At 39.5% G+C, this 24,655-nt stretch overlaps 1 protein-coding gene across 1 annotated transcript; it reads left to right on the forward strand.

The window, feature by feature from the left end:
- Positions 1–5,749: 5,749 nt before the first annotated feature.
- On the forward strand, positions 5,750–22,027 carry il17rel (interleukin 17 receptor E-like). The gene is made up of 18 exons (XM_085387608.1): positions 5,750–6,046; positions 11,275–11,302; positions 12,894–13,043; positions 14,790–14,896; positions 15,652–15,766; positions 16,096–16,140; positions 16,548–16,687; positions 17,094–17,165; positions 17,260–17,314; positions 17,430–17,593; positions 18,258–18,302; positions 19,369–19,426; positions 19,611–19,756; positions 20,324–20,383; positions 20,473–20,530; positions 20,988–21,095; positions 21,500–21,556; positions 21,653–22,027. The coding sequence occupies exons 1-18, from the start codon at positions 5,945–5,947 to the stop codon at positions 21,772–21,774; spliced, it is 1,632 nt and encodes a 543-aa protein (XP_085243734.1). The 5' UTR covers positions 5,750–5,944; the 3' UTR covers positions 21,775–22,027.
- Positions 22,028–24,655: the final 2,628 nt, after the last annotated feature.

Below are 24,655 nucleotides of genomic sequence, written 5' to 3' on the forward strand. Positions count from 1 at the left end.
TCATACAGACAAAGAATAATATTCTCTAGAATTTTTTGGGGCACAGAACAAAACATTAATAAATTCCCTGGAAAGTACCGTAGACCAGCTGTCAAGTACAGTGGAAATTTGATTGGCTGTGGGATGTGCTGCTGCCTGAAGGGCAATTTGAGTAAACCACGAATGAACCATCGTGTCACCGCACGCTTGAGTTCATGGTGTTCAAAAGTTAAAGCTGAACCAGAAGTGAGGATTTGGTACATGAAAGAAAAGTTTATTTGAACACAAGCATGTACGTCTACACACATCTACATATGTTAAATGGATATGTGACTGAAATAAACCACTAAACAATCAAGGTATGGACATTGAGACTGTGGACAGCAGTGTTGGTCAAGTTACTTGAAAAAATGATTAGTAACTAATTACTTCCCCCCAAAAGTAATCCCATTACTTTACTGATTACTTATTTTCAAAAGTAATTAATTACTTAGTTACTTTTTAAAAACACGATTTACAACCTGAAGAGGTGACAAAGCGATAGATCTTTCAGCCCAATTCTACTTTTTCTGCATAATTCATCATATAAAATGTAATCAAATGGAAAAGTCCCTTTTTAAAACTTGTTTTATTCGTTTTAATCTTTTAACTTTATGCATCAAGCAAAAATTAAATTATATGCAACATTCTCTGACTGGAAGAAATTTGTTTAATATTTAAACCTATTTTCTGCACATTCCAGCACATAAAATATATATATATATATATATTTGTGTTTACACTCACTCTTTCAAATAAGTAAAACACAGCAGAAAATAAATAAAGTCAAAGACTCAGCGGTCCTGTTGCTCTATTTTCACCTGTAAAGCAGGACTAGGGTAGGCGGAGGTTTACCCTGGTGCAGGTGTGCCGCGGTCAGTTGAAGAATCCGCGAGTTTCTCTGTGTTTCCCATTAAGAGTAACGTAAGGTCAGTACTTCCACGCTTTAAACGCTGCACGCTCATACTCTCTCCCGCACACTCGATATATTATCCATCGCTTACGTCACTGTCATGAGACATTCTCGCAAAAAAATCCCGGTTTTAGTAACGCAGTAACGCAGCGTTCCTACGGGAAAGTAACGGTAATCTAATTACCTTTTTTGCAATAGTAATCCCTTACTTTACTCGTTACTTGAAAAAAGTAATCGGATTACAGTAACGCATTACTGCCCATCTCTGGTGGACAGCTACAGGTACCTTGGTGTTCATCTGAACAATAAACAGGACTGGACTCATAATTCAGACGCCCTCTACAGAAAAGGGCAGAGCAGGCTGTACCTGCTGCAGAGACTCAGGTCTTTTGGAGTGAACGGCCCACTCCTAAAGACCTTCTATGACTCTGTGGTGGCCTCAGCCATTTTTTTACAGTGCGGTCTGCTGGGGGGGCAGCATCTCTGCTGAGGACAGGAATAGAGTGAAAAGGCTGATCCGGAGGGCCAGCTCTGTTCTCGGATGCCCTCTGGACCCAGTGGAGGTATTGAGTGACAGGAGAATGGTGGCTAAGCTGTCATCCCTGTTGGACAACATGTCCAACCCCATGCAGGAGACTCTGACAGCACTGAGCAGCTCCTTCAGTGGCAGGCTGCGGCACTTACGATGTGGGATGGAGAGATTTCACAGGTCTTTCCTCCCCACTGCTGTCAGACTCCACAACAAAGACTGCAACTGACCAAACACACACATCCACACATGCGTAATAGCAATAATGCTAAGTGCAATACTCTTTTCTGGCATCGTTGTATTATACTCAATTGTATATAGTATTTGTATTCTATTTTAATCTATTGTATATAGTATTTTATTTTATTCTATTGTATTGTGTACAGTATCTTATTCTTATTCTCTATCTTATTCCAGTGTTTTTCTAATTTTTCTATGTAACTTTGCACTATCCACTTTCTGCTGTAACAAAACAAATTTCCCACGTGTGGGACTAATAATGGTTATCGTATCTTATCTTATCTTACCTTAAATAGTTATGTTCAAGCCTACTACTTTTATCTTTTGGCACTTCTTCAAATAGGTCCATAGCCTCAGGTCTGCTGCACAGATGTTAGTTACTAAACCAAAATGGTCAATAAACTTGATGTGTTTAAATATTTCACGACATTTTCTTTTTTTCTTCTTTTTTAAGTGATACAGCTGATGTTAGTCTGATGGACTGGTTTGGAGTACCCTGCTGCTTTCCCTGGGACATTCCTGTGTTCTCATTGCCTATATTTTAGAGTTTTAGACTACTGAGACTATTATGTAGTTGACTTTTACTGGTTATTTACTTACAGTCTCTGTCATATTCTCTTGGGTATTGTGCAAAAGTCTCAAGCCCCTCATTTTTTATATTTTGCTTTCAAGGAAGAAAAATAATTTTGAGTAACAGCTCTCCAGGCTGTCAAAGGTTTTTCTTTCGATATTTGCCACTTTTTTATCCCACACAAAAAGAAATTGTAATATAAAAGTATTGTACTGTGTATTTTACAGTTTTGTACTGTTTTTCTAGAATGTCATTGAATTTGCATAAATAGACTGTGATTTCACATTTCAAATGTAAAATAACATAAAATCACTGTAAATGTAATAAAACATAATTTTCTTGTTTTTTAAATATATTTTTTTGTACATATGCATATTTAGATTTTTAAAATACATTCACAAATGTATCATAATTTCATAAATATTTGTCCGTTATTTGAAAGATTGAACTGTTAAATTCAAATGTAATACTATAGAAAGATATATAAAATGATTCTTATAAGCGTTGTTTTTTGTTGTTGTTTTTTTTACGCCAAATATTTAGGGCGATCGTGGCTCAAGACTTGGCAGTTCTTCTTGTAACCAGAAGGTTGCTGGTTCGATCCCCGGCTCGGACAGTCTCGGTCATTGATGGCCAGAGGGGCTGATGGCAAGATATCAGTCTGCCCCAGTGCAGCTGTGGCTACAACTGTAGCTACAACTGTAGCTTGCCTCCACCAGTGTGTGAATATGAGAGTGAATAAATAGTGGAATTGTAAAGCGCTTTGAGGGTCTCGAAAAGCGCTATATAAATGCAATCCATTATTATTATTTAAACCAACTGTTAACTGTATATTTCTGTACATTTATGTATTATTATTCATATTGCCGCATTCATTGACCTTGTTTATAGGTAATTTCATTGTTTAATCACATTAAAATGTTCCTAATTTAATGTTTAAAAGCACTTGAAAAAGGCAAAATCCCATGTAAAATTAGGGCAACAAACTGTATTGTCATTACTGAAAATAACCGTATTTTTGTGAGAAAGTTATTTTCAGTTATTTTCTAGTATTATTTTGGCGCCCCAGCTGCTGGAATATTACTGGTTTTTTTAGGATTTTATTTTTTTAACAGTGCACTTATTCCCAGTTCAGTCTTTGTACTTGACCCTTTCTTTTCTTTTTTTTGTAAAACCACTCAAAAAGGCCTGTAACTCAAGGGATGAACCACTATAATGAGACAATTAATAAATTAAAACAACAACAACAACAAATCTTTATGCAAACATTGCAAGCATCAAAGTGGAGGACAAAAGAAGAAATGGAAGGGCTGGAAAAAGTATGTAATGAGTCATATCACAAATTAAGCACCTCCTATGACCAGTTTTAATTCACTTTTCATATAAATAAATACAAACATGTATATAAATATGTAACTGTAAGTAATGGCTCACCTGCAGTACCTCCGTGGCCCAGCAGGAGGTACTGCAGGTGTAATACACACCAAACCCCAGCAGATAGAGCTGTTACTCAAAAGTAGATGGGCCAGTTTATGGATAGCCATGGAAGTCCGAATGGCTTTTTCGCAGTGTCAGGAAACACTTCAGTCTTTTATGGCTCCCCTGTCAAACAATGACGAGAGTTGTAAAGACATATTTCCCAATAAATGGATCTTAAACGCAACTCTGTCATTCTTCTTTCATCAGATTTGCATTACGGTACCAACACTTTCATCGAGGAAGCTCAAACGATGTATGCAAACTAACTTTTTGTCTTTTGTTTTGTCCCTCATTTAAAGCCGCTTTACACCATTTGCAAGCAAATCTTGTTTGTATCTTCATTTGACTTCATTCAGTTTGGTGTGTTGGATGGTGATCGCCTACGCATCTCAGGCCAGTTTAACGCAATACTTGATAATCTATTATTAGAGTCACGTGTGACTGGACTCATTGTTTTTATCCCCAAGGGGAAAGCGTGTTGTCTTGCCTTCGTGCCATAAAAGTGCTTGTTTTTAAGCCCACTGAGTCATGAGTCAGAGAAGTTAAAACTGAAAAAAGTCAGGTATAGTCAGCTTTAATTGTCTCACCATGTCAACATTTTGATGACCTTAATCTTTGAAGTTATTTTATAACACAGCACTTAAAAGAAAGACAACACCTTACAGTAAAAATACAAAGAAAGGATCTGCTGTTCTCCCAGACATTAGGTATAACTCTTGTCTTGACCCATATTTAGCTGGACTATGATTCACTGCACTTAGAGCTATCAGATAACAAGGAATTAACGTGCATATGCTGGAAAAGCTGTAATTTCTTCTCCTTCCCAGTATTAACATTAGCAGGAAGTTTGCCTCAACAAGTCTCTTTCTTTATTCTCTAGCTCTGACTCCTCTGTGAAACATGCATGTTCTGATCTAACTGAGTTGTTATGAAACTCTGTAAGAACTAGAAGGTGAGTACATCCTCAGGGGAAAAAGCTATCATGTCACTTTTGATTCACTGCACCGAGTTAGAGCATTATAGGAGTTTTGAGGCCTGAAAAGTGTGTAGGCGTAATAGATTCTATGCAAAAACATGTGTAATTCATACTTTGAAACTTAAAATAAATAAATAAAATTTAACAGATGATCAAAATTAAAATGTAAAGACAGTGATTGCGGTAAGGCGTGTAGTGACAACATCATAGTAGTTGCCCTCAGCAATACAGAAATTCAGCTAATTTGAGGACTCAATAGCAGATAAGCAGACATCCATTTGTCACAGGACTAGAATAATGTGCAATGTGTAAATGATTTAATATGCCAGCACATCCTTTCAGACAACTGGAAGATAAATAAATGACTAAGATAAAAATGGCAGTGTACGTGAGTGGAGCTTCCAAGTTCATTTTTATTCTGAGAACTGTGCCCAAATAAGGGAAAGCAATGCTGACCCAAGAGGAAGCCTATTTCACGCACTCAGGAGTGAAATATGAGGAGTTATTATTACAAAGCATAAATATAGTGAAAGTATTTAAGAGGTCAGTCAGATGTTAAGAACAAGCTCTTCCCATAGTCCTCAAACTGCTTTACCTTTTCTAATATTAATACCCAGTCAGTAAAAGGGGACTGCTGCAACCACAGTAAAGGGGTTTCCTCTAGAAACTTCTTTTTTCAGAAATAGACAATAGGAATTGAAGAAATTATGCAAAAAAAAAAAAAAAAGGGATGTGAAATTTTGCACCTTTCCAGTAAATCCTGTCACAGCATGTGGACTTTGGCGTGTGGGTGAGAGGATTGGTGACTGGGTTTCAGTACCATTTCCACATAATTCCAGCTCACTATAGTGTGACAGGTAAGTAGAAAGGTCCCAAAGAAGTTTTGTACAGTGAGGACATGGACTGTTTCAAAAAAAAATCACATCTTGGAAAGTGCTGCTGAAGAGGAAAACCACTACTGACTCTCATTCAGAGAGCCCCGCCTCCCACACAAAACAGCTGGAGCCCTTTAGTTCGCGCTACATGTTGGATATCATCACTTCCAGGACACATCAAACCAGAGAACCTCAACATTCAGCTACATCAAGCCCACATCTGAGTTTATCACTTAGCCCCACCTGGAAAAGAAAAAAAAAGGGAAAAGATTAGAGAGTACAAGAAGAGGCACAGATTACAGGGACAGCAGAAAGAAGAAAGTGTCCACACCTGGCCAGTAAAATGATCCTGTGGGTTGGCTTGCTCCTGGTCCACTGCTGCTTGTGTCTGACTGGAGCTGGAGGAGAAAGCCCAGGACTGGAGACATGTATGAGGTGCTCTCAGGTAAAAGAATCAACAAGGATAAAATCACATTATCAGCTTATATTATTGTGTTCTATATTAACTTCTGATATTAGTCACTGCTGCTGATGAAAGTGTGTAATAATACTTCTTAATATGCCAATTTGGCTGTTTTTAGTGAGTGAAAATAACAGAAATATACAGATGTTTATAATGAGTCCTGTACTCTTACAGCTGTGGTCATTACTGGGGCTGTGATCAAACTTAAATCTGATTTGTGATGATCCAATTCTAATCTCAAAGGCTCTTCAGTTCACATAGAATGAAAACACACGACAGCCAGTTAATGACACTCTGATTCACCTACTGGGAGACAGTTTTACAAAGCTACATCCTGCAAAGCCTCTTCTGCTGAGCTTTTGTTAAAGGAGGTAGTGATACATGCTTTGGTAAATATATCTAATCATTTACTGGAGCCCAAGGAGGAAACAACTGCAAATGTATCTGGGTGGAGGGTGAATAGTCAACACAACATGTTTACTCTTTTTCAGCGACCTGAACTTTACAAGCTTCATTTTCCTTCTTTCTCCTCCCTTGTCTTGCATGCGTACAGTTAAGATAAAGCTCTTTATCATTTGCAGGTTTCTACATGTGTAAGCGCTTAATAGTGTAACTCAGCACCTCGCTGTAGCAAGAAAACAATCGGTGACAGTCGGTTAAAATTCTGAAAGATGAATTCGAGATGTGTTTACAGTCAAAACATCATCAGGTTCTGTGAGGTATCTCACGGGTGGTAGATCAATGGAATTAAAAGATTTCATTTCTTAAAAAAACAATCCAACAAAAAATTCTTGGAACTATTGATGGTTACAAATCACATTCCCCACAACATAAAAATGAAGGCACTGTTTATTCTGGCACAAGGATTTATGAAATATGTTTCATATACTTGACTGGTGAACGAGGATGCATTCCTTCAAGACCACAGTGAATCACATTCCTTCATTATTAGGGCCCGAGCACTGAGAGTGCGAAGGCCCTATTGTATCTGCTCCGTTTCTTATTATTAGGGCCCGAGCACTGACAGTGCGAAGGCCCTATTGTAATTGCTCTGTTTATTATTATTATTATTATTATTATTTCGGCAAATGAATTGGCCGTTTGAGGGCCTAAACATGCTCGAAAACTCATGAAATTTTGCACACGCGTCAGGTCTGGTGAAAATTTACGTATTTTAATCTTCCCAGACATGGCCAGGGAAAATTAGCTCAGTAGCGCCACCTAGAAAAATGAAAAACGCGAGCCCCCGGTATGGGTATGACCTACATGTTTGAAAGTCGGTACACCTATATAACTTTCAGAGTCGAACAAAAAAGTCTATTATGGCAATGTCCTAAACCCAACAGGAAGTCCGCCATTTTGGATTGAAGGTGACATTTTGGCTCTGATTTTACCGTTTCCATGCCTCGAACTTTAACGAACTCCTCCTTGGGATTTGGTCCTATAAGCTTCAAATTTGGACAGTGTCAACTACACCCTTGTGCCATGTTAAATTGCGGAGCTTTTGAGTTTTCACAATACTATGAGGCCGTGGCGCCATGGCGAATTTCGATGACTCGCCATGAAAATCTTATTGCCTCTCATTTTGTCATACATGTTCCGATCTGGACCAAAGAGCACACATATGATAAGGCTCCACCCCTGAACATATTTCAACTGCCATATTTGACATAAGGGACAGCGCCACCTAGTGGGAACAGGAAATGTCATGTTTTACACTTTGGGGTACAGTATAGTGATGGGTGACATCTGCAGCCTCAAATTTCTCCAGAAAAGCCTTAAGGAGTTGGTCTTGGGTTACAGTGAAAACTGTGACTTTTCGCAAAAGGGTGTGACCCCAGCGGCGTGGCGAACTTTAATGTCACGCCATGAAGAAACAAATTAGTATAACTCAATGAAATCCAGTCTGATCAGTACCAGACTTTACAGGCATGATGTCAGACCCGCCCTGAACAGATTGATGTGCCCATTGTCGGAAATACGGACAGCGCCACCTAGTGGCAACAGGAAATGTCATGGCTTTAATTTTGTTGTACTGATTTTCACAGATTCATCTTGGCCACCTCAAAAGCGGTGAATATCACCATCAGTCCCTCGTGATGCTTCAGTGCAAAAATTGTGACTTTAAACTGAACGGCGCACCCTGGTGGCAACGCGGTTCACCATGAAAGATGAAGTGGCTTTTGAGGGGCTTGGAAAGTTTATAGAGGCTTGAAATTTGGCACACACCTCCAAATGGATGTAGGCTTTGTTGTCATGTGATCATTTTCATTGAATAGCGCGAAATTGCTCCACAGCGCCCCCTACAAAATTTCAAAACATCAGCCCCAGCTCTGTGTTTCATCTATGAGTCTGAAACCTGGTAAGCTTATGGAAAATATCAAGATGTACAAAAAAGTCTCTTGGAGCAATATCCCAAATCCAACAGGAAGTCAGCCATTTTAAAATTAATGTGTAATTTTGGCGACATTTTCCCCTCTTTTCAGGCTTCATACTTTGACGAACTCCTCCAAGGGATTTCATCATATTGAACCATTCTCCAGTGTGTGGAATCTAAAGACCTTTGTGATGTTAAATTGCGAAGCTTTTTACGTCCAGGGAAACGGGGTGGTTATGGTGGCACTTAGAGTTTGAATCACTCGCCAAAAAGCAGTAATCTGCTGTCACTCAAAAACACAATGTCCAATCTCTCCCAAACGTCTCAGGTGTGATGAGACTCGAGCTTGGAAGTGTTTGTTATGCCATTTGTACATAATGGTTAGAGCGCCACCTAGTGGAACGACTAACTAATCATGAATGAATGAGTTGAATTGTTAGCTGGTGGTTAAATGCATGAATTCCATCAATGTGACATCACATCGGACGTGCTGGTTTTAGGTGTTGGGCGTGGCTCGACACGCCGGGGTGCGAGGGCCCTCATAACGCTGCTTGCAGCTTTAATTATTATTATTATTATTATTATTCACCCCAAACAAGGGCCTTTTTGAGGGCCTAAACATGCTCAAAAACTCATGAAATTTTGCACACATGCCAGGTCTGGTGAAAAATTTTGTATTTTAATGGTTTTACATATGAGCACTGGGAAATGGCTCTACAGCGCCACCTATGCCTTGTTAAATGCAGCCCTACGACCACATCGTTTGAGCTACATGTATGAAATTTGGCACACATGTGTATCATGCCAAGACGAACAAAAAAGTCTGTGGGCCCATTGACGCAAACCCAACAGGAAGTCCGCCATTTGGAAGAGAAGGTGACATTTTGGCTCTAATTTTGCCATTTCCATGCCTCGAACTTTTGCGAACTCCTCCTTGGGGTTTCATTTCATAACCTTCAAATTTGGACAGTGTCAACTACACCCTTGTGCCATGTTAAATTGCGGAGCTTTTGAGTTTTCACAATACTATGAGGCCGTGGCGCCATGGCGAATTTCGATGACTCGCCATGAAAATCTTATTGCCTCTCATTTTGTCATACATTTTCTGACCTTGACCAAAGTGAACACATATGATAAGGCTCCACCCCTGAACATATTTCAACTGCCATATTTGACACCAGGGACAGCGCCACCTAGTGGGAACAGGAAATGTCATGTTTTACACTTTGGGGTACAGTATAGTGATGGGTGACATCTGCAGCCTCAAATTTCTCCAGGAAAGCCTTAAGGAGTTGGTCTTGGGTTACAGTGAAAACTGTGAGTTTTCGCGAAAGGGTGTGACCCCAGCAGCATGGCGAACTTTGATGTCACGCCATGAAGAAACAAATTAGTATAACTCAATGAAATCCAGTCTGATCAGTACCAGACTTTACAGGCATGATGTCAGACCCGCCCTGAACAGATTGATGTGCCCATTGTCGGAAATACGGACAGCGCCACCTAGTGGGAACAGGAAATGTCATGGCTTTCATTTTGTTGTACTGATTTTCACAGGTTCATTGTGGCCACCTCAAAAGCGATGAATATCACCATCAGTCCTTCTTGATGCTGCAGTGCAAAAATTGTGAGTTTAAACTGAACGGCGCACCCTGGTGGCAACGCTGTTCACCATGAAAAATGAAGTGGCTTTTAAGGGGCTTGGAAAGTTTATAGAGGCTTGAAATTTGGCGCACACCTCCAATGTGCATAAGGCTTTGTTGTTATGTGATCATTTTCATTGAATAGCGCAAAATGGCTCCACAGCGCCCCCTACAAAATTTCAAAACAACAGCCCCTGCTCTGTGTTTCATCTATGAGTCTGAAACCTGGTAAGCTTATGGAAAATATCAAGATGTACAAAAAAGTCTCTTGGAGCAATATCCCAAATCCAACAGGAAGTCAGCCATTTTAAAATTAATGTGTAATTTTGGCGACATTTTCCCCTCTTTTCAGGCTTCATACTTTGACGAACTCCTCCAAGGGATTTCATCATATTGAACCATTCTCCAGTGTGTGGAATCTAAAGACCTTTGTGATGTTAAATTGCGAAGCTTTTTACGTTCAAGGAAACGGGGTGGTCATGGCGGCACGTGGAGTTTCAATCACTCGCCAAAAAGCAGTAATATGCTGTCACTCAAAGACACAAAGTCCAATCTCTCCCAAAGGTCACAGGCGTGATGAGACTCGAGCTCGGAAATGTTTGTTATGCCCTTTGTCTATAATGGTTAGAGAGCCACCTAGTGGGACGACTATACTCATGGTTGAACCAAATGAAATGTTAACTGGTGGTTAAATGCATGAATTCCATCAATGTGACATCAGATCGGACATGCTGGTTTCAGGTGTTGGGCATGGCTCGACACGCCGGGGGTGCGAGGGCCCTCATAACGCTGCTTGCAGCTTTAATTATTATTATTATTATTATTATTATTATTATTATTATTATTATTATTATTACTATTTATATTAACCAAAGACAACTGTGTTACAGTGCTCCAGCTGTGGGGTTAAACACACACACGCACGCACGCACGCACGCACGCACGCACGCACACACACACACACACACACACACACACACACACACACACACACACACACACAGGCAGAGTCTTACCTGAAAGGAGCAATGAGGATGTAAAAACTCATTGTTGTCTGGGAATCCCCTGTCCTGCAGAGCTGCTACCTTTGTTCTGTTAAGAGTAACTTTATTGATGAAACTCCTACACAGAATTCACAGAAAAGAGCCTGCCATGAATCACTCTGTGTTTTCTCCTTTTCTTTCTTTTTGCAGGGACTTCACTGCAAGACCAAAGGAGGCTGTGAGTATAGACTTGTTGCCACTTTACACCAGCAGTCATGCATCCCCATTGGGTGTTTACTTGCACAATAACTCAGCTAATATTAGCCGACGAACAGGAAAAACTGATAATGCCTGCATTTGTTGCCTTTATATTTTACTGCAATGTTGCCAAAGCAACTGCATTCAGCATTTAACATAGAATTCAAGGCTGGGTTCAAAAGGTCTGTAAAACAACACAAAGACCATGCCTCTGAACTAAAGTGAGAAACAGTAACCACATTCAAAGATCTTTAAATGAACCCCACCCATAGCATTAAAACGATTTTTTCCTCCCTCACATGCTAAATAAGACCTGATAAAATCCCGATAAGCTTGAGAAGCAGTGCACTGCTGCTATCTGTAATCTCTGCACAAAATACTGAGTGTAAGTGTAAAATGCTAAAGAGAAATTCAAATGCTTTGTATAGCAGACGGCAAAGGTGGGAACGCTGCTGTAGTTTGTTCTCTACAGTGTTGGGAAGGTTACGTTTAAATGTATTCCACTACAGATTACAGAATACATGCCCCAAAATGTATTTTGTAATGTATTCCGTTACAATACTCAATGACAGTAACGTATTCTGAATACTCTGGATTACTTAATATATTAACAAGCTTTTTACAACTACATGAATGTGATTTATTACTATTACTGAAGGTTACTCGCCATACCAATACCGACCAGATTTTTAAATCTTAATATAAAATGAGTAACAGTAGGGTGGACATTAGGTCAGGCTGCAGTTTTTGCAGCGATCTCGTATAGTAAACTATTCCGCGCGTATATAAAACAGGTCCGCGGCTCTGAACCGTAGTAAAGGGACCTCTGGCAAATACATCAGGTTCATGTCGGGCTCGTAGCCGAAAACCATCTTTACTTTGTTGCCTGGGTCAACTTTGCGAGAGACAGAGAGAGGCGTTGAAAGGCTGCTTCAGGCTGCTTCAGGCTGTGTTCGTGTTTTCCTGAAACACGAACACAGTGTTCAGTCGAGTCTTAATTATTTACTTACAACTGGACTACCCTGCCCATGAGCCTACATTCTTTAGGGTTATGTCTGTAACACTCTGCCTATTGCTTTCATATTACATAATTTTTTGAATAACATTTAAAAAAAAAAGTTCTTCACGTCATTATGCGGGCCGCAAGTAGGGGTGTCACGGGCCGCGAGATTGAGACACAGGCAGTAGAGCGTCTTAATGCGTCTCTTGTTTGGGTTTCCGCCTGCGTGGAATTACCAAAAATAGAGAGGGGACAGTCTAACATATGAAATAGGAAAAGAACGCCATGTAATCCATTTATTTCAAAAAGTAACCGTACTGAATACCACCTTTTAAACGGTAACTGTAACGGAATACAGTTACTCATATTTTGTATCTTAAATACGTAACGCCAGTACATGTATTCCGTTACTCCCCAACACTGGCTCTCTATAAGTAAGTAACAGCATACTTCAAAGATCCTTTTACCCACATTTGGTACACAAAATCCACGCCTTCATTTTCCTCACAAATCCCACAGTGTAACTTTTTCGTTTTTTTAAAAATATTTCTCTGTCCCCGTTGCTGTGCAGATTCATTTCCACGTCCATGCGAGAACCCCGCCGAGAGTCTCAACACCTCCACCGTGTTCCACAACGTCAGCCTTTCCACGGTCATGAAGTGTGAGAGGATGCAGAAGTGCTCGCTGTGGCTCGGAATCAAAGCAGTGGTGCAAATCGCTGGTGCGTAAGTGTGATGGCTTAAAATAGATGGTCCCATATCTGTTTGTATAAAATGCATGTGCTCAAAAATGGCAACAGTTTTTACAGTTCAAGCAATGAATGAAAATCTGTTTGGGTGAACAGAGGTTTGCTTTGGCACAGGGTCTAGTCTTTGACTTCTCTCAGTCTTATAGCAATGCGAAATTACTGAACCACTGACTCAGTGTGTCACCCTATTAGATTATTTAGTTTGGCCGCTTATTAAAAGCAGCTATTATAGTATTAAAATCCACTTACACTTGAGCTCCATGTTGCAGTGTTCAGTTTGGCACCAAATCATTTTCCATGCACAGTTTACCATCCAGGTTGCTTTTCCCACTTTTTCTTCCTTTATGTCCCACCTCCCAAAGCCCCTGTTATCCACTTATGCTATTGTACTATTTTTAGACAGTTTTCTGGATTTCTTACTTTCAAAAGATAATCTCACTTTCAATCAAAGTGACTAATGCTGGCATTTCAACTATAACATTTCATTGTCTCAGTGTATCACCCTGTGTGTGCACACTGTGTGTGGTCTTTTTCTGCGCTGGAGCACGATGCTTTGGCGCCAGAGGCAGTCAGCTTAAGTGGGTTTCCAAAGTGATTTATTTAAGTTCACATGTAAACATGCCCAGAAATCACATTACTCTAATCCCAGTACCGCTTTGATGCTTTTAGCGTACCTGCTTGTTTGATGTCTTGCGAGGAGTCAGTGGACGGCCGATGTCACACTAATCTCTACATGTTCAGTGTGGTGTCTTTGTCTTCTTCACTTAAAGCAGCCTACTTCCTGGTATGGGCTGTACATTTCAGATGTGACTGCTGTTAAAACACTACACCGGAATTTCTTTTGATACTTGGAAGTAATTGGGAGGATTCGGCATTGTTAATTAATTGCTTTCAGAATAAAGCCAAACTGTTTGTTAAACCACAAAATCTTCTTTCTGTTTTCACAGAAGACATAGGTGTGGTGAATCAGTATATCTTAAGGGAAACTTTGACAAAGAGGTGCTGAGTGACTGAAGTTATCGCATGTAATTAATCAAGTTATACATAGAAGGACTTTTTAGTTTTGGAGGACAATCATTAACTAAACAGAGCCCATGCCTCTGTCCTAACACACTCATGCCAACAGATACATGGCACGTGATATTGTTTAATTTCCTCCATCTGACCAAGGTCATTATTCAGTTGTTTTCTTTTCTCCTTATTCAAAACGTCCTTAACAAGGAAGCGCCAAATGGAACTCTTAGGGTGTAGTCAACTCAACCTGAAAACTAATGATGTTAGAGATGATAATCACAGATGACACACCTTAAAGGCATTTGCTGAAGGAAGTCACATTTTATAAAATGCTACGAGCTTCCATGAAAAAACTTCTGCTTTTGCATGGTAAACATGCCAATTGACACTTCATGTTCCTGATAATGCTGACAACCCATACAGTCTGATAAGGTTTACACAGGAAGACACATTGTCAGACACATCCATCCGTGTGCACAGCGTAATACAGTAAACCTGGTAGATTTCCAGACTATCCGTCTTGGAATTGAGGAAACCCTTTGCTCAGAAAAAAAAGTGCCTAAATAACTTCTTCCTGTATGGCACCTAAAACAATGCCAACCTGCACCAAAATCAACCATTTAAAAACCGTTTGAATGGCTAACTGGCTGGTGCTGGTTACTGCTACAGCAACTTCAAAACATATTCTGGTTTATGTTTCCACAGACTCCATCCACGGCGTGTCCTTTTGTATCACAACCGCAGGGAGGATGACGGGGTGCAGAACCTTTAGCTTCACAAGGGCATCAAGAGAAAGGATGTCTGGACTGCAGGTAAAATCCCTAGCACAACTGGCATCGCTGGGTGTTTGTGGGACATTAATTAATCCAGAGTGTTATGCTAGAGTAGCTTTTCTGTTAAATGTGCTGTGTGTAGCACTCAAATGTTGCCAACCCAGTAGTGCCTTCCTGCCCTCTTTTGTCTTTCCCTTCCCGCAAATCGGGGAGTTTGCTGATGAGGCAACTCTCGATGTCCTTCCGGTTCCTCTCGTCTTGTGGTCAGGAAAAATACATGACCTTTTTCCACACATCTGGAAGATCCCATTTGCTCTTAAAGGTCACTGGAAAACTGACTCATATGCCATCGTAACCTTCACAAAGGTTACGGAGCTCAAAAGCCTTCCCCAGCTGATGCCCACGATGGTGGAATCGGTGTGTCACATAAACTGTAAACAGAAAGATCATCAAGCATGATAATGTTTTGTGACATACCAAAATTTTGATTGCTGCCGGGTCCTCTTTTCGCATTTAGAGCCACACCCCACTTTGTAGATGATTTTGTAAAATGAAAACAGTGACAGAGGAAATAAACAGTTCAATCTGGTTAGCATCACCGTGCCTATGAATATTTCCATAGTCTAGCTGGCGTCTTCAGGTCTCTCAGGAAGACACAACAGTGGTCCGGCCAGGCTAACTGGCTTTCCAACTGCTTCTGAAATGGATGTGGTCATTTCAGCATATTTCTATACGGCGCAGCGTTTAACAGACATGTGACAGCTTGTGTGCTTTTACCTGCCTCTTTCCTGCAGGTTGAAATTGAGAACAACTGCACTGAAGTTTCTCCAAACCAACAAGTGCAAGTAACAGTGTCAACAGTCCCAAGTTACTGTGGAATGACCTGGACCAGCACCTATCATACTCCAGGTAGGATTACATGCACTTTGTCCATGTGTTTGCATAATTATGCAAACACAGACTGAAGGGCATATGACTGTAACCATGGGTAACTAATAAACAGTGTTACACAACCAGCCCTGCCAAGTATTTCCTTGTAACTGGTAGAAAAAAAACCAGGAAACCTCATAGTGTGTTCCACTGCTCTGCAATGATGAATGTCAGTGATTCAAAGAGTGTAAACATCTTAAGTGAGTACTGTGTAAAAACTACTCCCACATGCGTGATGACACGTGAATGACAGGAATTTATTTACGCATGAGTTGTTTCTTTTTTAAGTGCTTCACTTTTCTCAACAGGATGCAGTCATGAAGATTTTAGAAGACATGTTCCGGAGTGCATCAGTAAGTGTAAATATGCTCGGGATCTGCTTTCTCCTTACATGTTTTAGTTAATGCAGTGGAGTGAAATAAAATATCAAATATGCAGTATATATGCATTTTTAGGGCTTGTCCTCTTCTCCTCACCCCAAACCGGTTGCCCTTCTCTGAGCCTAGTTCTTCTGGAGATTTCTTCCTGTTAAAAGGGAGATTTTCCTTCCTGCTGTTGCCTCATAGAGAGTTGTTTGATTGTTGGGGTTTTCTCTGTGTTATTGTAGAGTCTTTACCTTACATTACAAAGCATCTTGAGGTGAATGCTGTTGTGATATGTATATAAATATATATGTAATATCTATATAAATAAAATGTAACTGAATTATTCAACTGGACCTTTTTGTTTTAATTGTCGGACTGTTTCACGTCTCTTTCAGCTGGCAGACTGTCGTACAAAGTAAACCCAGACAAGAAGGAGCTGAGCGTAAATGTTTCAGACATGCTCAACGATCACAACTATCACCTCCGACTCTGCCGAAAGGATTTCATCTGCTCTGGCACAGGGGCTTATATGCTGGTGAGACTCTTATTGGAATAAATATGAATGGAATCAGTGCAATTATTTGTGTTCTTCAATAATATGAATATATATAAAGTGAGATCTGTGAGAGATGGGGTAATGTTCCATTATGTGACAGTTCAAGAAAAGCGTAACAGGTCTAAGCCACACTTGTGGACTTTCCTCCTCAAGTGAGTCATTGGGTTATTCCCTGTGTGATTCTAAATTTAAATGTACTCACTCAATAAACTGCTTAACGATCATATAACTGACAATCAGGACAGCGCAGTATTCCCTGAACAAAGGGGCAACTGAAACAGTAAGGATCAAAAGTCAAAATGTGCACAGTGAACACAAGAACCATCATTAACTGCCACCCAGACAGTCATTCCACAAATAATCAAAGGCTGTTCTCATTTTCTAGATAAAGAAGGAGCAACCCATAAAGAGTGCCACCTTCCCATACTCTCGACCTTTGCCTTGCCTCTGCATTGAGGTAATGCTATGACTCCCGGTCTTTAATCACGGTTTGAGTTTCTGCCATAAATTCCACAAAAGACCTTCAATAATCACTGATAAATTCATCACAGGGCTGGTCAGCGGTGATGGACGCCCCAAGAGTCCAGGTCTGCCCGTTCAAAGACCGTGAGTCCCATTGTTCATTCAAACAGATGACAAAATTGCCAGCGTGTGCTGTAGCATTTGAAAGCTGACAATGTATCATAACCATCCAAAATCCTATGACTTCATTCGCCTGCAGGTGTTGAGGAACTGTGGTTTGGAATCACCTTTGATCCACTGGAGGAGACTCTGTTATGGGAGCCTGCTTGCCCAATTACAGCTACGGCTGCATTGTGTCAGATGAGAGATGATGGCATCTGTGTGGATTTGCCACATTCCTCCCAGAATGTTACCAGAGAAAAGGTACACACCTTTTGGATATTTATAAAGGGAGCTTTCTTAAGCTTGGTTATCCTTACAAATCGCTTAAGTGTAATTAAGCCGATGCCCTTGTTAGGCAACATTGCACATGAGCACACACATACAAGCCAGAACTCTCACTCAGTTTACGAAGAGGCTTGACAGAGGTTTGAACAACCTGAAAGTCATGTGCCTGGTTGTATCTGAGAGATGAGTCACAGAAAATGCAGAAAAAATGCGGACACGTCAGCTTGAACTGGAAAATCATGACTGATCTGATTTCAGATGTAGCTTGTAGTTGCAGTTGTAACCTCTTTAAAAGGTGGAAGCCTCAAACGATCACATAAAAGTACATAAAAGTACAACATAAATGTTGAGCTGTGTTTCTTGTTTATATAAGTCAAGCCAGACCTACATATAAAGTATATCGGGAGAATGAAGGGAAACCCTAAAGGAGTCCTTATTTTGACACAAGACATTTAGGCTGAAGGGATACTTGGGAAGACTTAGGCAGATGCTTCACTTGAAAGACAAATATAGCTCTTTGAATCTAAACACAATATGAGTCACCCAGGCTAATGATTTAGGTCATCACTTGTGTAACTGCAATTCTTTATTTATAAGAACTTGTGATTCATTCACAAATACTTCTTTAATGCTTTTTCAGATAGCATTCTCTAAGGTGGATCCCCATGATCGACTGTGCGTCAAGGTAACAATCTTTCTTTCGCTCTTTTCATTCCACAAATTTCACTAGGGCATGTCAACTTGATACGCTAGCAACAGTGAAACAAACAAAACCGTTTTTTTTTGCTTTCTGTATTTGATTACAAAATGACCTTTGCACAACATTAGCATAATGCAACGCAAATATCAGAACTGACCTGACAGTTCAGATGACTGAGATCATCTTGGTATAGTGTGACATCTTTAAAAATGCTAAGATTGAGAAGATATATTTAATTTCTTGGTCAGTGTGTGACATTACTGCTGTAAGTTGGCTTATTAAGCTAGCTGACTCATTATGGAAAAACTCTATGGCTATCCTAATAGCATGCTATGTGCCATGTTATGTTTTAATTTTATCAGGATTTTATCAAGTTCTTTCTTGTCACTTGGAAGTCATCTTGAAATGCGTAGTTATTTTGAGCCATTACCTAAACTAACGTATATTCTGATGGTCCCTGGTAGTTAAAGACTGCACGTATAGAACTAACAACCAAATAGGCTTAAAAAGCCATGATACTATGATATCATCGTTTACTCTTCTGATGCCATGAGTTTGTCATTTTTGCTATCATTTTTAAAAAACAAAACCAATATGCCCACTGACATTCTCCGGCTCAGAAAGCTAGCGACAATCCAGGTCACAAACACTCAGACAAGGAGGCTCTAATTATCCATACCCTTCATTACAAAAGCAGGAAACTGCCTACAAGAAGCAATGCTGCTGGGTTGCAATTCTTACACATGCAAGTTTTTGCATTTGCACTAACTCAGTAATAAACAACATGTATTTATTTAATACTAGAGTTCTTGTTATTATTATATCAGCTTCCTGTTATTGAGCCAATAACAGGAAGTTGTGATCAAATCTGCATTTCAGAAGTGAGAGTTGAGTCCTAAACGCAAAGCAGAAGTATCATTATTAGACTGTTGAACTATTTTCTATGGGTGTGCAACAATGATTTTAGTAAGCTCTCTTAAAACTAAGAGTAATGTGTTTGATACAACAGCTCGATGAAGAATGCTCAAAAATGTTATTCTGTCTTCATCAGTTTACTGCAGGCTCTCAGTCCTGGACCAGGTGCCCCTTTGCTGATGGGAGACTCCAAGGTGTGACTTATTATTTTCTTCAAATTTTTGCTAATTACATCATGAGTATTTTTTGCGATGCTCTGATGGTCTATGGCAATGTATTGACCCTACTGTGTTCACATGTTCTATAATGGATGTCTGTAATGATGATAATAATCTTTATGCATGGTGGTGCTGTATGATGATATCTTTAAAAATTCAGCATGGGAGTTGGTTACAACAAGAACAGAGGGGCGTGAAGAAGTGAAGATGCTGTCACAGATCTCTGCAAACTTTTCTGTGGAGTTGTGCGTGAAGTCCGAGGGATCCCCTGAGTGTCAGACCATTGAAACACACAACGTGCAGGTGGTAGGTGCAACACATTCCCAGCGCAGACGGCACTTTTTAGAAAAATAGAAAAATATATTGTTGCAGATTTCTTCGACAGAGTTCTAGCTCATCATTAGATCTGATGAGTCTAAGTAAGAGTGGCAGAACAAATGTCTGTTCGCTCCCTGCATACAATAAACTTTTGCCCTAAAACATCCTATGTGTGCAGTTTTTTTTGAAGCAGCCTGCCACAGCACGCTTACACAGATTGTGTTCCAACTTTTTGTCGTACATGATCCCTGTTTATTGCATGTTGCCTTTTTCGTTGCTAGGAAACTTCACATTTTCTTGAAGGTGTCGTGACTTTTAAAAGTTATTTGCTATCAACAGAACAAAAAAGGTAGTAATTACATCTTTTACAATACGCTTTCCAGCAATCAAAAGGGATCTGTCAACAGATTAGCAAGACCTAGTGTGCAACAAGATATCTTTCTCCTGAACGCATCATGGTTATTATCACATCAAAGAAACAGGAAAAAACAGAAACCATGACAACTTCCATATCGCCTGCAGGAAAAATTTCATATCTTTTGTCTTTTTTCTCAGGAGAAACAAAAAGCTGTTGATTTAAATCTGAGAGGGGCGTCCTGCAACTCATGTCTTCAGGTATGTTTGTGTAGTAGATCCTTTGACTTCTTTGCACTTCCTATTTAAAAAAAGACTGTTGCTTTAATATATCCTTTTTATTTGCACAGGTAAAAAGGCTTGATGTGGAGTATGCTGCCACAGCCATCCACTGTCTGAAGCTGTGCAGTAAGTATGATTTCTGCTAGAGCTGCTTCCCATTAAAATACGTTCTGCTCTTCATTTCTGCTTCAGTCCTGTGTAGTCTAACCAAACGTTTCCTTTACTATTTTTCTCATAAAATTTTGTAAACCTTAGGCGATGCACCAGTTTTGAAATGTAAATAGTTTCCAGTACAGTAACACAGCTTGCGTTTATTGCCATGGGAATTCTGAGGTGGTATAATTGCAAATGCATGTGCATCTGAAGTTTGGTGTCTTGGCATCATTTTGAAAAATAAAAGGATGCTTTGTTGTGCGTGCAATGCTTAATGATACTATTATGTTCAAGATGAAAGGTTCTGTGGAAAATAAGAAGTACCAGTTTTTCCTTTACATATAATTGGGGATTCAGTCATTTGAGAAAGTGCAGAGAGCAAGATGCAAACCAAATGGATCATCTAACAAAATGTAAATTTTCTTTGCAGGTGACTCATCACCTCTTTGTTCAGACTTGACCTGGGTATTTGTGCTGACTGGTGTTTGCCTCTTTGGAGTAATATGTGTCACTCTGGTGCTTCATGTCCTATTAACAGGTAGGTTGAAAAGTTATTTGGCTAGGTGTCAGGCTACCATTTTATTTTATTTGGGGACATACTGTGATGTAGGCCCTTTTCCAGTCCCTGCCCATCAAACTCAAAGATTTTGCAGCGTGCTCTGGTATATGCAGGCTTCGTGTTTGACTCTTTGCAAGGGAGTAAATGCTGAGTTTGCCTCAGTAAACTAGACTGGTTAATAATGTCCTAATGTTAACACTCATTTCTAGCTTTTCCTTTCCATCTTAGATGTTTGATTATTCAAATTTGCCTTCCTCTCTTTATGGATGGATAGACAGTAGCACCCAATTGCAATCGGCCGACATTTGAATGAAAAGCAGCCACGGAGTTTGTCATTTTATTGATTTGCTTCCTCATCACATTTCCCCCGTCTTCTATTTTAGTGCATCGGAGAAGGAAGCAGAAAATAACCGGAGTCCGTAACGGTGAAAAGCAAATAGGTACGATTATGACTTCATTTGCTTAACCCATACGATACAGATTTTCTTTTCTTTTACCCGTGCGCATATCTTAGCATATTTCCTGTTTTGTTGCAGATCCCCCTCCCACCTGTCTGGTGTCTGTGTTACAAACTCAGCCGGTTGTCCACGGTGGGGTCTTCATACCTGATTCACCGCAGTGCGGAAACAACGAGAAGGCCAACTTACTCTCTGAATGACCAAAGTGTGAGGCATAAAGATGTTACAAAAGCAACTAAGTTCTCTGTTGAATTCAGTATATATTGTAGGCACTGACATTTCAAACGGTATGTAGCTTTCTGCAGAGGTGCTGGTTTGTATGCTTGTTCTAGTTACTGGCTAATGTATTTTGTGTGGTTGTGTTTGTTTGGGAGAAAGTTGTTTTAAAGGTAAAATTTCATTTAATCTTGCAGCTACAAAGGTTTTTGTTTCAAAATGTTTATTTTCAATAAAAAAGGCAAAATACAAAATGCTGTTTTAATTATTGTTTAAATGCACCATTATTATATCATTTAACCCTATTTTTTCACAACATTGTTTTCGTCAAATCTAATATAATCGCAATACATTTGCATTAAAACACTTGCAGTCATTAACACCGACTTCACCTCAACACCAAAAGCTTACAAGCCTTATACTTTATTTTGCTGCTCCATATCTATTTATGTCCTTACAGTTTTATAAACACTTTGCTCTTTATGTTCAGCAGCTGTTTCCCAGTTTTCAGTGAAAGTTTCCATGTCACTGCTTGTGCACCTGCTCACATGAGCCAGAGCTGCTGATAGCTGTGTTTCCTTTTAACTTTAATCCAACTTCCTTCAGCGAGGAAAATTTCCATTCACCTAGAAAATATATTTTGATTCACTTGGAGTAAAAACACAAATCATCAACACATTACCTGATGATGAGCATGTCAATTACTTTCTTATTAGATGTACTATAATTGCCATGTATATAAAAACCATAGATAAAACACCAATGCAACTTTTGAAATGCATCACTTTTTATGGCAGCCCACATTTTGTTGCTCTACAGCCAAAAACTGGTTCATCAATTAAATTTTTAGCTCCAGGTACTTTTTCAGTCTGTCAAAACATGCAGGCTGTTGCACCATGTCATCTTGAATTGTAAGTAAGGTAATTAATATTTCCACATCAACGAATCTTGGCTGTGGTTAAAAACACAAATAAACAAAAAGGCCGAGTGATGTTTCTACATGGTAATGGAAAAGCACTGTTTCTGACATTTTAACGACATGCGCTCATTATTTTTCATATCTAGATAGCATGTTGCAGAAAGGCAAGTATAGACATCCTCTCACTCCCAACCAAATAGATTAAAAAATACCACTGTGACTCTGCACTTTTATTCTTTTACATGCTATGGCAGCCTGAACATAAAGTATCAAAGGTAACAGAACTTATTCTATAGATAAATGTTCCTCATCAGTGTATATGGGTCAATGTTACTGTTACCGTTGTTTATTTAATCTCCGGTAATCGATCACATTATATAAAGTCATATGTTTGTATTGTGGTTGTCTGGTGAGTGCCGCAACTTTTTCACCTATTCAACCTGCCTGTTTTGCTAAACTGGACATTATAGGAGCTAATGCTTCCTCTCTAGGGCTTTATTTGATAATGTGCTAAAGAAGAGGAAATGTTTTCACACTGCGCCCTAACTCTTCCACATTATATATATTGGCTAAGATAAGCAAAAGGAAACATATCTGTTATATAATAATCAGTTCAATTCAATTTTATTTATGACACTAAATTGCAACAAAATTGGCTAGTAAATACCCTAAAATAATGCCAAGGCTTTTTTACCGGCTAATGCTAACTTTGTTTCCATACGCTTTCACTCTCAGCGCAGAAATCAGAGCCAGTGTCAGCTTGTCTGGCATGTTCGTCTCCCATCAGATTCCTGTTGAAGAACAGCCAGAAAATGCTAATGGCCTCTCATACACCCAAAACACTGGCTTTGTATATATTTAAGTGAAACTGGAGTCATTAGGAGTTAAGCATGAGCTTAATGATACTATTATGTTCTTAAGGACATTACTTTCTTCTGTCCATTTTCCTCAGCATTTTTAAGGACAAATAATGCTGAGATATGCCAAGTTTTCAACTAATAGGAAAATCGCTGTTTGGAAAATTTTTATTTTAACCTGTCAAACCTGTTATGGTTGGCTTTTTTCCATTGAAGATTCAACTAAGTGAATGGAAACAGGTGATATGGTTTTGTAACAGGATGCTAGTAACAAAATACTCAAAGGATCCAACTTAAAATTAGTCCTTTGTTGTTGTTCATGCGTAGGCGCAACATTGATCGAGTTAGATGCTGTTTTTTTCCTCCAGTCATTCATAGGTCAAAGTTAAGTGGCTTAAAAAAAACAAAAAACACATTCCATTGAAAAGGAAGATACAAGGAAGTGACAAGCAGCCAATGTAACAAGAAAAAAAGTTGCAAGACCTTCAGAAAACCATTGCTCAATATCATTTTTCAAGTTTCTTTCTGTTGGGTCTGTCTGGCACAGACCCACCGCTGGAACGAGACAATTCTACTACAACGGCACAAAGCATTGGACACCAAGCAGAGCTCTTTGTTTGATCTCGTGCACGAGGGAGAGAACTGTGACCTGCTGGTACGAGGAGTCCGGTCCACCTAAACAAAGGGCTCTTATACTTACACAGATACAGAGTAGGTGTCCTCTCATCGTATAAATCAGTAAGAGAAGGTACGACCTCTCTCATGAGCTTAAGATGTGTGTGTATCCCAGAGTGCTCTGGGAGGCACACAGTCTTTGCAGACTGCTAAGGATCAGACCTCTATCATTATGCAATGGATTATAAAACTCTAAGAATATATGAGTATATATTTCTAAGTATAAATGACAATTCACAATTTAAACCTAACACTTTCTTGGCTTATGGTTGGAAACAAAATACAAAGAAAAGATTGGTGGGTCACGAATTTTGTACAGTACTATAGTAGATTTAACAGACCTATCAAACACCCCCTTCCCAAAATCTCTACCTAAATGAACATAAAAACATAATGGAAAGGATTTCCTTTTGA

Source organism: Rhamphochromis longiceps, linkage group LG17, assembly GCF_057381845.1.
Source record: "Rhamphochromis longiceps isolate RC_006_pf linkage group LG17, R_longiceps_female_GT1.1, whole genome shotgun sequence".
Classification (NCBI taxonomy): Eukaryota; Metazoa; Chordata; class Actinopteri; order Cichliformes; family Cichlidae; genus Rhamphochromis; species Rhamphochromis longiceps.

Coding starts and splice junctions, on each gene's coding strand:
- il17rel (XM_085387608.1), top strand. CDS start 5,945: ATGATCCTGTGGGTTGGCTTGCTCCTGGTCCACTGCTGCTTGTGTCTG. Junction 6,047..11,274: donor CATGTATGAGGTGCTCTCAG/GTAAAAGAATCA, acceptor TTCTTTTTGCAG/GGACTTCACTGCAAGACCAA. Junction 14,897..15,651: donor AAAGGATGTCTGGACTGCAG/GTAAAATCCCTA, acceptor TCTTTCCTGCAG/GTTGAAATTGAGAACAACTG.